This window comes from Mya arenaria, chromosome 14, assembly GCF_026914265.1.
Source record: "Mya arenaria isolate MELC-2E11 chromosome 14, ASM2691426v1".
NCBI classification, from domain to species: domain Eukaryota; kingdom Metazoa; phylum Mollusca; class Bivalvia; order Myida; family Myidae; genus Mya; species Mya arenaria.
The window spans coordinates 11,127,884-11,144,316 of record NC_069135.1 but is presented as its reverse complement, the minus strand read 5'-3'; the positions used below and the strand labels follow the sequence as shown (position 1 = coordinate 11,144,316).

Sequence of the window (16,433 nt, the reverse complement as noted above, 5' to 3'; positions counted from 1 at the left end):
ATCCAACACTGAAATACGCTTTGCCAATATTAATAGGATCGTGAACTGTAGTCAGGCGACACAACTGATGTTAGCTGCTATCATGTTTCATTTCGGGCGGAAACTTAAAGCTTTGACTTTTGTAAACCCCAAGCTGAGCAAGTATGAACCCAGTTCCATTTTGTGTTTTTCCGCACATTAAGAAGATGTCACAGTCATACCGCTGTACACAAGTAACGTATTGTAATTTCTCAACCAGTCCCAGGAAATATTTCAAGTTCTTTACTCCACGTCTTTTGTTTTTGTTTCAGGAAAGATACTAAGTTAATATAAGATTATAGGACGCTTTCATTGCTTGTACTGTAGTTTGAAGTCCTATAAAGTTAGCAAAACAGATGGTGTTGAAGACTCTCCAAAAACAAAATCCAGTTTATTGTTGTCAAAGGGAAACAAAACGCGAAACAAATACAAGCCGCCACATCAGAGTAATCGAGCAGGAAAACTGGTTACCCAACAAAAGACGTCGTATCTGAAATCGGAGTAGTGTTATTTGTATCAAGAAACAGTGAAATGAAATTATTCATGCGTTGTTGATTATAATCGTAATCGTTCGATGTTTAATGCCAGAAAGCGTTGTAGTAACCAAAATGTTATGGACATAAATGCCCCTACGTCAATGTACTAGTATGTTAACGGACGATTGCTCACCAGCACAGTCAGGACCGGTGCATCCCTTCGTGTCATCGTTATTTCCAACACAGTAATTGCCTCCGTTGGCCGGTTTAGGGTGGGTGCACGTCCGAAAGCGTGTCTGGGTGCCGTTACCACAGGTGGAAGTGCATGCGAACCACGCGTGCCATGTAGCCCAACCTCCGTTTACTACACACCGGAATTTAGTGAACAAATTCCAAGTACGGATACAGTGCGAAAAAAGGACAAAAATAAATGCAAAACCGGTGGTAGTGAACAAGTATTGTTTTTTCCTTCAAAACACTAAACTCCCTTAAACTTCTAACCAAAATTATTTTTTTCTTTTTAAGGTATATCAATTTGTTATCCATTTATATTTCAATGATAGATAAACGACATTAAAAAAACATACAAGTAATAAAATGCATAAGTATTTTGTGCTAAAACATTTACGAAACCAAAATGAAGAGTTACGTGTTTATTCAAGCATGAACATAAACGATTATAATCGTAATCGTTTGATGTTTAATGCCAGAAAATCGATAGAAAAACATGGTTCGATTCCAAAGGCTAACACTTATTGTTTATTTGGTGCTTATAAATACGTGCATTTAAAACGCAGAAAACATGTTAACTCTTGTTGAATAAAAGGCACACGAAGATGTATGTACGTCTTTATGCGAATATTTCGCCAAACGTATTGTCTTAAAGTTTAAATTTATTCTTGAATCATACTCTAACCTGGACAGGGCGTTGGATTGGTGCACGACTGAACATCACTTCCGTTACCAACACAATACTTCCCCTCGCCGTGGGGGCTAGGGTTGTCGCAGGCTCGGGTGCGGGTGCCGTTACCGTCTCCGCATGTGACCCCGCAACTGCTCCACTGTTCCCACGAGCCCCAACCACCGTCAACTGAGAGATATGTACATGCACTGTCAATATATATTTAATGTTGTCGGAACTGATATTTTTTAATGATGCCAAGAACAATACGGAGTGGTGCTAAAGCAACCTCATGTTTATATATATATATATATATACGCATAATCCCCTTATGACTCCGTATTCATAAGATAACTTTCATGTATGTTGCTTAAGTACATTTTGAGTTATGCCAACGTCCAACCAAAAAGTAGTATTAGCGCTAAACCTAAGTAATATTTTCACCGTAGCAACTACAGCTTAAGTCCATAGCCTCATAATTGCCCTCTATCCATATACCAAGATTAAAATACCTTGCATATTTCTTAGTTTTTTATTTCAGCGTCAAATGTTATCAGACGATTAGACGAAAACGGTAAGGTACTAAACAGAATATTCACTTCAGATAATTTAGCTATTATGCAGCTCATTTGTGAGTTGCGATTTGTATACCAGAAAAAGTTCATTAATGCAGTGTTGGTTCACCTCTCAATTTTCTTTTCACCTATATATTAGGTGATCAATATTTGTGGCGTGTTTGCAGCCTACATATCAAGCAGGGCATTTGTTGTACTCAAATTCTTACTTGTGCAATTTGTTACGTCAGGGTTGATGGAACAGTTGGAGAACTCTTCGAACTCGCCATCACAGAAATCTCCACCGTACTCGGGTTTTGGGTTTGAGCAGACACGGAAGCGTGACGTACTTCCCGAGCCGCACGTGGTGGAACACGCGCCCCACTCGAACCACTGGGTCCACCCGCCGTCAACTAATTGAGAGAAATGAAATGCGAGGTGTAAGAATGAATGGGTAAAAACCATTTTCAAATAACTGGCAATTTCTAATTAAAATATATATGCAAATTCATCATCAAATTGAACTGATAATCCATCGCAGTTGATTCCGGTTTTCTACAAAAAGACCCCTCACTAACGAAATGAGTGCCTTCCATTTTGAATTACCTAATATTTAAGTTAATTGATAATAATCAAAAACGACTTGAGTAATAGTTAACGCACCAACTACTAGTACCTGACTTATTGAACTTATACAAAACAAGCGCGAGGAGTGAGAACTGTATTATTTCAATCACAGGTGTTGGGTGTAGTAAATGTTGTGTTATATTTTTTTTATGTTCCAGCTTCCCGTGCAATAAAATGCAGACTATCGTTGTTATATATCCACACGTTAATTATTGCACTATACAATTGGTAACCGTAATGATATGAGAGTTAAAACATTTATATATATTCTCCAATATAGTCCAAGAACAAAAGAGCGTTTAGTTTATAGTGTGTACAGTGTATATAATAAACTTATAGTTTACGGGGTGCCCTTTCTGACAGCTTCTTCATCAGATCTTATATATGTCTAGTTCAGCGTTTCAAACAGGCCAATCGGAGCTAAATACTTATATTAAGCCTAGATGTCAGACTTAATGTGGGTTTCAACGATACATTATAAACATGTATTTCCTTCTGTCTTTGAGGTTTGTGTCAATACGGTCCCTTTGGGATGTTTTAAGGAATTCCTTCTTTGCAAAGATTTTTTTCTTAATTATTGTAGCAGCAGCTGTTTTTTCTTTATTTTTTTCTACCACATATCACTGAATCAAATCACACTGGTGTCATAACAGGCCGTTGGCTAATTTCCATCTTTTAAAGGTTTTAAAACTGAATGGACTGATGGTTTCAAGAGGCACTGAACATGCTGTGTTTTTGTTTTGTTGTTCACCGCATTGTTTGTACTCCTGTGCCGGATCTGGCCACTCGCTCCGCCCTTCTTAATCATAACAATTTTTTTAAAAAATACGGTCTAACTATTACTTAATAAACCTATACTGCGCACGATGTTAAAATATCTGGATATACCATATCATGAATTAGTATGCTCATTGGACGAGAAGCGTAGAAAGACGAGGAGTGAGCTGTAAAAGTCAATGATAATCGATGAAATTCAAAACAAAAAACAAGCGTGCCTGTGTCAGTGTCTTGTAGTATTCATGTAACTTACTCTTGCAGTGTCCATCGTTACAGGCACCGGTTTCTATGTCCTTGCCAACACATGGCTTGCCGTGGTACATGGGTGGCGGGTGGGAGCAGCGACGGATGCGCAGCCTGTGGCCGTCGTCGCACGTGGCGTCACACGACGACCAAACAGTCCATTCGGACCACATGCCGTTGACTTGAGTTGGGGAATATATTCAATCGTTGATATGATAAAAACATAAGAGGGTCAAAATAAACGGGAAAATATCACCCAGCCCATTTGGCTCGCCGGAGCTAAACCGGAGCACATTTTTGTTTTTTTACTAGTTCGGCAGGTATCACATCGCTAAAGACGGTAGTATTTCGTCAGGACATCATCAAAACATCGACAAAACAATAAGCAACGGCCGGCGTCATTTTAAGTCTTTGAACATGCACAAAAAGTACTGCCGATATGCTATCAGGAGATAGAAACTGCAACGGCAGTACTCCGGTATCACTCCGCTGTAGCTTTAGTCTACGGTGGCACATCGGTAGAACAACGACGGCGCCTTGGTAATACACTAAAGCAACAGAAAAGTGTTAATCGGTAACGCATCGGCTCTAACGTCGGTTGGACAACGGTAGTACAACGCAGGTACTACATCGATACTCCCGATGGAGCTCCGTCGATTTCTCGCCGTTGTTGATTGTGTGTTTCGGTTTAGCGCCGTTGAGGTAGTGTGTGATGGGCGCTTTTAAAACTGTTACTTTATCCAAATGTTCACACATGGACTTCTCTAAAGTAAGATTGAGCTTATACTATGTACAATTTCTAAGTTCTTAATGTAATGTCTCATATAGATGTAACTACTAACTACTATTAGAAAACTATGTTGTTTGTCTATAAGGGCTTTAAAATGCGTCAGTATAGACATTAGACACTTTTCTCCACTGACTATTTTTTCAGTATTATAAGCAAATGTGATATAACTTTACTTTGTTTATACATTATGATTGATTTTGAAAGTTGTTCTATCGGAAATGTTTATATACTGTACATGTTTATATTATATGTAACTCATGGGCTGTAAGCTTATAGTTAATAAAATCTTCTTCTTCTATAGCTAAAAATACGTATTGGTGGGCTGCCTAACGTAAAAAATATACGTGTTTATAAATAATTGCGTAATTGATCAATAAAGGTATAACTTTGCTTCATATATAGTACATGACAACAATACCTGGACAGGGTGTTGGCACTGTGCAGTTCTTGGTTTGTTCGTTGTCGCCCGCGCACGGCAAACCACCGTGGAGTGCGGGCGGATTGGCACAGAGACGTTCCCGGTGTGTGGTTCCATGTTCGCACGTGACACTACATCGCGCCCAACTGCTCCAGTCCGACCAACTTCCGTTTACTGGTAAGTATATACATTTAACCAATTTTACCTTGCGAACATCGTTTACAATATGATTTGAATATTCACGTACCTGGCAACCTTAAATAATGTTATGGTCGTTCTTAACCGCATTTCATGTCTAACCGTTAATGACGTTTTGTTATGTTCATGTTTCTGTGATAACAAAGATATACGTTTCTGTCTTTCATATGAAACAATTGGAACATTAAAACATTGACATTTCACCTCTCCTTACCTGGGCACGGATTTGAGCATAAGTCACTCTCGTACTCGTTGCCCGTGCACGTGCCATTTCTGGTGGAAAAGGTGCAGTTCCGGAACCGGAATCGAACGGACGTGCCGCACGTGGCGCTGCATGAGCCCCACTCTGCCCAAGTTTCCCAGATACCATCTGTTTTGGAAGACAAAATAATAGAGAGAGTTTTCGTCACATGATGACTACATGTCATTGTTATTGTAGTTGAGTCATATGCGATATTAACTTTGTATATATGACCTCAATGATACATGCATTCACCACTTTCTTCCTGCTCTTGCGTATTCATGCTGAACTTTACATTGTACATATATGTCGGTTTGTAACGCACAACACGTAGTCCACACGTACTATCTCTCTCTTTTGGAGGTTTGGTAGCCCCCATTACTTCGATACAAATAGAACATATACGATATATAAAGAATCAAATACAGTCCAGGGAATATAGATCCGTCCCAAATGAGCACTACTTATTACCCAGATCAACGCTGCGATGACGCCATCATAATTAAAATAAAATGTCATGTGTATTCATGCATTGACAGAGCGTACTATTTTTGACCGCTTTACCGCTTTACTATGAACGTTGGCCCTGAAGAGCCTCAGTTCAACAATACGGAAGTTGAGTACTTTCACCTCAAACAACAAAACAATTAAGTAAAAGTAGACAATGATATAGTTTACATTCATATATGTGATCTTGGTGATGTGGTTCATATGCTCTTTACGTATTCGAAACACTTCCCCATTTGCTACCGAAAACAACATTGGATGTATATGGACGGTTTACAATGTCAGAAATCTTTACAGTTTAACTGCGCTACAGGTAGATTGCGTAGTTATTTCAATTATGCTGATAAGCTTTATGACGTTACCCTTGAGTATCTTAACAACTCATGTAATAATACACTTCACAATCAATTCAAACTTAGTAAATGTAAAATACACGTCAAACCACTACTGTAAATACACTTTCGAACTTCTTCAACAGATTAACCGGCATACATCCGATGTTGCTTTCGATTACAAATGGCTGCGGAGTTCGAAATGCTCTTTCCTATCGTAATGATTTACATTACCTTTACAGTCAATGTAGCTGCATAACCCCGTGTCGAGGCCGTCCCCATCACACGTCTTCCCTCCGTACATGGGCCTCGGGTTGGTGCAAGTCCGATTTCTACACGTGAAATGAGAAAATTATCGTTTGATGTGTGTTGAAAAAGATGGATTTTTTTATCTGTTTCGCATACAGTTATATACAGTGTGTGTATACCACGTGATAAATTGCGTCATAAATGCTACGTAGGACGGCAACAATTTGCTTCGAATGAAGGCTTAATTCAAAGATATCTTCACTCTTTCTTCACCATGTTCACCAGTTTAAATGAAACATAGCGCAGTCTACGCTGCTTACGGAGCCCCACCTTCGGTCTTTTACGAAAGATTGATTGAGAGTTTAGTTTCTTTAAACAATTCGACAAACCTTTTCACAATACGGCCGTCTGACAGAGCAGTCAAAACATTATTTTGGAAACAGGTTTGTCGAAGTGTTTGATGAAATTAATCATCTTATCAAACTCCAGTAATAAAACGAAGGCGGGGCTCTTTAAGTGGCATAGCCCTTTGTTTCATTTAAAATGGTGTAGTAAAAGAAACGTTATCTTTGTTTTAAGTCTTCATTTTAAGCAAATTAGTGCCCTTCGACGTAGCATATACGACGTAATTTATCACGTGGTATATAACACTCACCGTATATACATTTCTACACAACAGTTTGTTGCAATTGTGCCATAAATTATGCCTACATACGGTGTCGGGCACGACGACAAACATGCTAAATAAAGATGTGAGTGAACGAGGTTCAGGTTGACAGATGGACTGAATAATCTGGTAAACCTCTCTTTGTAGACATTGTAGCCACATGTTGCACTGCACTGGCCAAAGTCACCCCAGTTCGTCCAGCCGCCAGGAACTAGGGATAATAACATTGTATTGTATAAATGATAGTCTATCGTGAATGGTCAGTGTTTACTTTTGAGGATTATATAAATTAGTTAGAACACCAAATGTATGTCTTGGTCGTCTCAACTTCAGGATACCTTTGGCAAAGTATAAGATTGTTTGCTTTATATATATAGTACTAGGCCGTACCTTGCCGCCAAGATCGTGTCACCTCGGCACTAACACACTTAGTTCGATCATATCTTCGTCCCTGTAAACGTACAGTATGAAATGAGGAGGTGCTTACTGGGGCAGTGTTTGACAAGGCACTTAGAAAAGTCCTGGTTGAGGCCAGGGCAATCTGAGCCGTTATAGGCGGGGGCGGGGTTGTCACAGTGGCGAGTACGAAAAGTTACGCCCGTGCCACATGTGGTCGTGCACGCCGTCCACGCCTCCCAGCCGCTCCATTCACCATCAACTGGCAAAGTAAAATATCAAAGTGAATAGTCGTATACCGTTAAAGGTCAATCACGTGAGTATATGTGACAACGTTAAAGATAAGGTACTGTACATTGTCAAGTAAATGATATGGCTACATGTAACTCTTGTGATATTTTTTTGTTTTTTTTTAATAGGTCCATGCACCATGAAATAACTGACCGGACATAAACTATGAAGGATTCGAGCAATCCTATAGTCACAAATGATCGAATATTTATTAAGAACAATTAAGATTTTCGTCAAACAGGTATCAACATGTTTAATAATAAAGGATGACATGTTTATTACTCCATATCATTGACTTTTGAACAAGTGACCCCTTAAAGCAACATGATACTTCTCATACTTTTATGAAGTATCTGTGTAGAAAAGTTATCAAAATATTGAGTGCTAAAGAATTTTACATGTATAGCCCCTATACAATGACCTAAAATGTTAATTTACTCAATACGTTCTAGCATCCTGTACAATGCGAGGGCTATATCGGAAAAAAACTTTTTTTGGAATGTGTGACGCATTCGTATGAATAATGTTTTGACGGGTGTTGTTTTTTTTTTTGGACATGTGACGTATTCGTTTTTGCGTTCGAGGGGGCGGGGGGAATGGGGTGGTGGTAGAGGTACAACACTGAATTTTCACAAATGTGTGACATATTCGTACGAATTTGTCGCACGTGTGTAATATTCGGCTGTGTGAAAAATACCGTTCAGTGCCGCCCGCTTATCTAACGCATAAGCATATAGTGAGTCACTGATCGAGTTAGGGTGTTCACTTGGTAATTTATATCCACTTTTGTTTAATAAAGCCTCGTTTGAGCCTCGGGGTTTTATCAGACATAATCTGAGACCTATCATAGTTATATACCCACTGTTATTTCTCTTTCTCTTATATTTTAATCCTTAGTGGCACTAGGTCTTCAATTATGACATACCTTTTTTAAGAATAAATATTGCTCAGTTTATTCCATTAGTATTAAAAAATAAGAAGCTAATCAACATTTTGCACCCTCTATTATCTTCATTTTGATATAGTTAATAAACACATTTTTGTCACAAGTTGTGATATTTTAACACCTCTTTTCTATGAGTTCATACACCAAAGTGGGATTTTTTACTTTTTAATAAAAATAACAGCTTTAACAAGATTAAATTGAATAATTTGGTGTTGTGTTACCTTATTTAGACTCGCACTAGGGCCTCCCCATTCGGCGAATGCTCCGATAAGAGTGTTAATCGTTTTAGGTTTTTGGAGAATAGTGCACAGACAGAATATACAACCTTTGTATTAATTACCCTGATTTTTTCACGTGCACCTGTGTACAGTAATGTCAAACGGGGCACCTTTTGAACGTCCCTCCCAGAAAACGATTAGTATCTGTGTAGCTGTTGCAGCGGAAAATCGAACCTGCGACCCCTGGATTGACAGTCAAGTGTGTAACCACTTGACCACAGATCCGCCACAGAAGATTTTCTGGTGACGTAACAATTTTATAGTTGTGATCGCATACCTGGACAGTTGGACATATCGCAGGGCTTCGTGTCATAGTCCGTCCCAGCACAGTCAGCGCCGCCGCCTTCCGGTTCCGGATTGTCGCAGATCTTTGAGCGCACGTGGTAGCCACTACCGCAAGTGACGGAGCAGGTGGTCCACGGCATCCAGCCGCCCCATGCACCGTCAACTGATACGGGCACGGGATATGCACGAGGTTAAAGGGTGAATCGACAATGACACTATAATCGTTCATTGTTGGCTAAATGTACTTAATGATTTATCTTACAACATATTTCTAATTCAAAACTGAGGATTTGTGTTTGGTACATCTAAGTTTCTTACCGTCAGCCCCGGTCGCTATGGGCACACATAGGTAGGCAGCTAAAACTGCCCATAACCTCATTCTGCAATAAAACTTATCGCAAGTATACATGTATAGTAACAAACCAACTAAATCAACCAATTAAACAACCTGCAATCGACCAATAAATTGATCATTCGTTCAATAATTCGTCAGTCAGTCAATGAAATATACCATTGGCGTCGTTTGAATTGTCGTACTATCTTATGTCTATTTTAATTGCTATTTATTCTGGCTTTCTATTTTAAATTTCTTTCATTTTCATCGTTGGTAAACTTGATAAAATGATGACAATCACTAATTTTAAGAAAAAATGAAAATCATAATAATAATATTAAACCGGGCTTAAGATTATTTACGACATTTAAAAAAGAAGAAGCTGACACTGTATTGTTTTGGTAAAATCTAAACTATGGACAATATGTGACACGACCAGGACATTGCTTGCTCTTTGTGGGGTAAGTTCCTTTACAAAGTGAATGACGGTCGTCATTCCATATTCATCAGATGGTTATATCCCCCAAAATACAAACATCAATGTCACCCAACATTATATTAATGAAAATGATAATTGACTAAGTAATAAAAGACATAACACAAACCTGACGAGATTCTGACTTTATCCAAAGATTTACATCAGACAAGGTAAGCTACGAAGGTCAGACTGATTTAAATCACGATGTTGACAGATAAAGACCGCTCACGTCGAATCTGGGTCACACAGATTATATTCATACTTGATCTCGAAAGATTTCATACAAAGTTCGTGTCAGTCTAGTAAAACGTGCGTGCGTATTAACAGACATCTTATTTTCCTTCATGCATTGCAAAATTGTGGTCTTATCACTTATCAAACCTTTGAACACGTTGATAAATAGTGAAAACTCATTATAAGCTGTTACAAATATGCTTGTATATTGTGATAATGGTATATATAATGAAATGAACAGTTTTATACAGCTGTTCTCAAGAGTTTCAGAATGTCTGACAACTAAAGGTCTCCACTGACCTAGATATGCACTCCCGCGTTCAGTATCAGTAAGTAAGCATTGATATAGAGGAACATGTCTTTTCTGCCATTGATGTATACACTAGAGATTTATGTAAGAAACGACCATGAACTAAAAAAAAAATTCGCGTTCACGGCAAATTTTCAAGTTACTGTATACAAGCATTATTTCAAGTCAACCAAACTGCCCATACACTCAGCACTGTCTAGCTGCTCGGGCTTGTTTCTATGTGGAGTACAGCGGTGTATGTCATCTTCCGGAGTATCTGAAATGTTCATAAAAGTGTCATCTTTATTTGATTGTACCTCATTCACATGCATATCACAGGCTGTTCCAACAGACCCATTTGGAACATCCACTGTTGTCACCCGCGATTCACTACCCATACCGTCCTTACTGCCTGAACTGTGATCTTCTGCCAGTTGTGTTTTAGGAATAAGGACAAAATAGTCGTGTTTATCCAGGTCTAGTGCCAACATTTCCAGGTCCAATTTGTTTTTCTCGCTCTCCAATTTTGATGTCTGTCGGTTGTATGTGTAACCCGTTTGTCTGTCCAGTTCCAAAGTTTGGTGATGCCCACTCGGGGATCCAGGGATGGATTCCTGTTGAGGTCCAAGCGTCGAGGCATTGTACCTACAATAGTTATCAACTCCATCGTTATCTTTTTGTGAAATATCGGTACATTGAGGGATGCTATTTAAAACTAAACTTCCATTCATTTCATTTCCATGTGCATTTACGCATTTCTCATTTGTGTTGTGAGAATTTGCTATGTTTAACCCTCTTGAGGCCATTCGCATTATTTCCTGCCTGATGCTTTCATCTGTTGAAATAATTGAATGGTAAATATCATCAGTGATTGAGCATTCTTCAAGTGCATTCGAACGAGTACAACATATTACACTGTTTTCTTCTTTTGCATGTATTACATCTTCATTTCCTGTAAAAGTTTTTAGAGGAATCGATTCACGCTGGATGCCTTGCACACCGAAACGGTGCCTACTGTATGTGTCTCCGCTACCAGCACCAGTCAAGGTGTAAGTCATGTCATCTGGGACCGAAGTGTTCTCAACAACCATACAACTGTTGCTTTGGTTGTACGGTGCATCCCCCTGCAAGGGGGCGGGTGGCGCATGGCGGGATGGGAAGTTCAGGGAATGATAGACAGCGTCGTTCATGGTGTCTGTGGTCATTGTGTGGGGACGAGGTGGTGCTTGAGGACCGCTCAATGTGCTTGGCTGCAGGTACTGCAATACACGAAAGATAACTGATAAACCTTAAAAATACTAACATACCATTACGCTTATCACTTATTCCAATTAACCGAAGACAGTATTATGTCTTTGCCTTTATTAACATGTTGTAAATATCATGAATAAATTATTAAAATGGCGGCCTACATTAGGGTCTGTTGGTGCTTGAGGCACGGGATGCGGCATCGGCAAAGGTAGCGCGGGCAGAGTCTTTCCTTTATTCCTGCTTTGTTTGGGTTTTCCCAGCAGGGTCTTGCGGAAACTTTCGATCTTCCTGCAAACATTTATAATACACTATTACTTTTAATGTTGTGATGGATTCGGTAACTTAATATGTATGGTGTCAATGCTTTATCGAAAATTAAGCAGTATTTTATCAAGTTTTTAGGGTATTAATTGTGTTATTTTACAGAATGTTAAACCGGTAAATTACAGGCACCTGGTGAGGCAGGGCATGCAGAGACAGAGGGCGATGGACAGAAGAACACCAACGACTGCACCCAGCCCCAGCAGTGTGAGTGCTACCTCCACAGGAACTCCTTCCAGCAGCTTTTTCGCACCTGTCTCGCAGTCACGTGACCGGGCATACGCGGGCGTGGTCTCAGGACGGGGCTGTTTACAGAAGCATGGCTTCTGGGTGAGGGAAGATGTTGTTGGCTGAATATCTGAAATGAGAAATATCATGATGGTACGTTTGTGTAAGTGTATCCAGTATTGTACATTCCAACTTCCTGGATGTGCTTAAAATAAACAAATAGAATTTACAATAATAAAACTTTGGTCTTAAATCTTCGACAAGCACACCTACATGATTTATTGAGAGTTGGGCCATTCTTTGGCGTGGTGGGATTCTGTGTCGTCCTCTTCGAGTGGCAGCTCGTGTCCTGTACACACTGCAGAAAATCACAGATGAATATAATAGCACTAGCTAGTAACCAGTATCGTACAAAAAGCAAAATACAACTGCCCATTAGAAATATACGCTTTAATTTCATTCACAGTGTTTCACGACAAAATGAGATGCTCACGGTGGTCGTTCAATTTTTATTGCGTTTTTTTTAAATCAATAAATGTTTGTTTGTTTTTTTTTTAACTTTTTCAACGATTAAATTCCCAATTATTTATTATCTTTAAAGCGAGAGGATATGACTGGACCGACTAGGGGCATGACCTTTGGGCAATTGCAGAGGAGGTGTAGGCGGTCCCGGACGGCGCACTCGGCGGCGGCTATCTGCATATCGTAGCAGTCACCGGAACTCTGGTAGCGCCCGAAACATTCACCGCACGCCGGGATGATACGAAACACTAGGAAATAAAGTGAGATTGCACTCGACCGTTGTACTTGTGGCGTTGTATAGACATTTGGATGCCAATTAATGAGGTTGCAAACCAAAAGAACTACTTATATTTGACTACACTGTTTTCGCTACCTCTTCCGATAGAGGTAGGGCATTTGAACGGGTTGGTATTATAACAGTTTTGAGATTTGATGTTGATTATTTAGTTTAAATATTATATATTTTACAACGATTGTGAAGAAAGCTATGATTGCTTATACTAAGTCACTCTCGTTGGCACGAGAGTGTGGTCTTGTGTTGTGTTGTGGGAGGGGGGAAACCGGAGTACCCGGAGAAAACCCACTTGTCCGGCTTGGTGACCACTAACGAAACACACATGCGCCCAGGCTGGGAATCGAACCCGGGTCGCTTTGGTGAGAAGCGAGTGCGCTAAAGACTGCGCTTAGTATAACCATCCATCAATAGTGACGGTTTTGATAATACCATCGGTAACATCATATACCATTATAGTTGTTTCAATTCATTTGAGGACTTAAAGAATATGAAAAAAAATACAGAATTATATAACATACTGGGTATGTCTGGGCCAAAATTAGTTGTAAGATAAGAATATAATTCAGTGGAAAGGAGTTATTAAAATAACATGATATCGTTAATCTGACTTTGAAACGGTTAGCTTTATAAAGTATGTTTTACGTTAATAAAAACTAAACGATTACATTGTACCATAAGGAAAAAGACCCTGTAAGTCTGTCTTGAATCGACAATCATATTGACAAAGAATGATGGATTCATGTAGAATCGTTCTACAGTTCTTCAACCAGAACACTATTACTAAATAAATGTTTCTATGACAGGGTCTTTTAAGCAATGTCATAAAGTCATTACTACCTCGATCTGCTATAGTATCTGTACCTTTAGAAATTCCGGCACAGTTGAGGTACAATGTTGGTCCTCTTGTATCCGGGTCCTCCTCTAGCGGATTATACTCGGCATACTGTTGTCTCAGGAGGCCGAGTGGCTGGAATGGTTCCCATGGCTGACTGGACAGGTCTACGCCGAAACAGGTCTTGGAGATCACCACAATAGCTCGTTTTACCTCTTTTGGTTGAATTTTGAATCTAGGAAACATCAATATACATACATTTAAACATTGTAAGTGTATATATTATGTAAATAAATGGTTATATGTGTGATACATTCTATTGGGCACAATTCCAAAAGAGATATATCAAAACTTGATCTAGGCCAAAATTTCTCGAAAATACTTAGGCCCAAAACACTTTGCTCATTCATTACACTTGTTTCACTTAACTAGATTTAACACTAATTAAAAACTAATTCATTGTGATGTATGATATCATTAAAATATTCACATTAAAATATAACTATTACACAAAAATAACACAACAAGAATAGTGAGCAAAGCTCAATCCTGTTATGAAGGATTTAAGATGTTTCGAGAAACTTAGGCCTGAAATTAAGTGTATTCCCCAGACTATTGAAGCATGTACATACATATAGGCACATATCAGGTATTGCAACCAATCATCGTCACACCCTCAGTACACATTCCGTTAACAGCACCATCGGTTCAAAGACCCACACCCCCTCTGTACACCTTCGGTACACATTCCGTCAAAATTAACATCGGTAAAAGACCCCCACCCCTCTCTGTACACAGCCCCCCCCCCCTTCGGTACACATTCCGTTAACAACACCCTCAGTACACTGCACACAACCCCCGTGGCACACATTCCACTAACTGCACCCTCGCTACACATTCCGTTAACAGTCCCCTCGGTTCACAGCCCCCCCCCCCCAAACACCTCGGTACACATTCCGGTAACAGCTCCCTTGGTTCACATTCTGCAAACAGTCCCCTCGGTTCACCCCCTCCCCCAAACACCTCGTTACACATTCCGTTAACAACACCCTCGGTACACTGCACACAACCCCCGCGGCATACATTCATCTAACTGCACCCTCGCTACACAGTCCCCTCGGTTCACAGCCACCCCCCCCCAAAACACCTCATTACACATTCCGGTAACAGCACCCTTGATACACATTCCGTTAACAGCACCCACTGTACACTTTTCGTTAACAGCGCCAACGGTTCACATCCCCATCGGTTCACATTCCGCTAACAGTTCCTTGGCTACACATTCCGCTAACAGCCCCTTAGCTACACATTCCGCTAATAGCCCCATAGACACATATTCCGCTAATAGCCCCCTAGCTACACATTCCGCTAAAAGCCCCCTCGGTACACATTCCGCTAAAAGCCCCCTCGGTACACATTCCGCTAACAGCGCCCCCGATACACATTCCGCTAGCAGCCCCTTCGGTACACATTCCGCTAACAGACCCTAGTTACACATTCCGCTAACAGCCCCCTTGGTATTCCGCTAACAGCCCTCTATACACATTCCGCTAACAGCCCCCGGTACAAATTCCGCTAACATCCCCTCGGTACACATTTCGCTAACGTTGAATAAGTACACGAAAACTTCACAGTATACTCGGGTACCAGGAGATTTCAATAATGGTAATTCAAAGCACCTTTCCCAAGTTGGTCTTAAAATGAGATCAATGAGTTGAACGTACTATTGAACTGTCTTATTACATTATATATTAAATGTGATTTGCAAAACAGTTTGATACTCTCCATAATCGTATTATTTAAAACTCGTTATGTCTGAGAAATATCAAGGACCATATCATAATTTATAAAAGGCAATAGCTTTTTTTTAAATAGAACATCTTACCGTACGTTTTCTGTGTAAAGCTGGTGAGATGTGGTCCCGGGCATGGCTTAAGAGAAAAAACAACAGCATTAACTTATAAGAACATGAATAAAATTCAAATATGACTAATCTATATTAGTCGTCAACCTTTTCTTTTGTCCAATGAGAAGGTAGTACTGCTCAGGCTTTTCGTTACATTTATTTCAGTAAATCAGCAGTCAGTCGTTATTGAATTAAATGAGATAAGGCGATAGATTCTGGCCCATTAAGTAGGTAGTTTACACAAGCAAATGAAGACCACTAAAAATATCATTATTATGTACTTACACGAAATAAATGGCTATTCGATAGATTATGATCAGACCATTTATGGTTGTAAGTACGTACTAACAACCTTTAACCGTTATTTATAAAATAACTATTAATTATTAGCCCTTAAACACAGCATTATATTTGTCTCGTCCAATAATACAAAGGCCTCCTCTATAACTGTGCCAACTTCTATATCAGTTAGCGGTCCCGGGCCGAAAAGTGATATAGATATAAAGTCTGCATTTTAAAGAATTTGAATGGCTAATTAAACAGGGCCAA

At 39.6% G+C, this 16,433-nt stretch overlaps 1 protein-coding gene across 1 annotated transcript; it reads right to left on the bottom strand.

The window, feature by feature from the left end:
• Nucleotides 1-394: 394 nt before the first annotated feature.
• LOC128217551 (A disintegrin and metalloproteinase with thrombospondin motifs adt-1-like) lies at nt 395-15,013 on the bottom strand. Its single transcript, XM_052924755.1, has 17 exons — nt 14,922-15,013; nt 14,008-14,213; nt 12,234-12,459; nt 11,942-12,068; nt 11,643-11,788; nt 10,735-11,174; nt 9,187-9,357; nt 7,486-7,656; nt 7,134-7,209; nt 6,317-6,414; nt 5,217-5,372; nt 4,805-4,978; nt 3,607-3,777; nt 2,180-2,362; nt 1,411-1,584; nt 688-858; nt 395-508 (listed from the first exon to the last, which is right to left on the bottom strand). Exons 1-17 carry the CDS (start codon nt 15,011-15,013, stop codon nt 486-488), a joined length of 2,805 nt encoding a protein of 934 aa, XP_052780715.1. The 3' UTR covers nt 395-485.
• Between the last annotated feature and the right edge of the window lie 1,420 nt (nt 15,014-16,433).

Bases quoted from the DNA above. Each gene is read 5' to 3' on its own strand.
- LOC128217551 (XM_052924755.1), bottom strand. From the start codon at position 15,013: ATGTGTAACGAGGTGTTTGGGGGAGGGGGTGAACCGAGGGGACTGTTT. The intron at 9,358-10,734 runs GTATGGGCAGTT...TGCCCGTATCAG, and splicing joins GCAGCTAGACAGTGCTGAGT to TTGACGGTGCATGGGGCGGC. The intron at 1,585-2,179 runs GTAAGAATTTGA...CATATCTCTCAG, and splicing joins TGACGTAACAAATTGCACAA to TTGACGGTGGTTGGGGCTCG.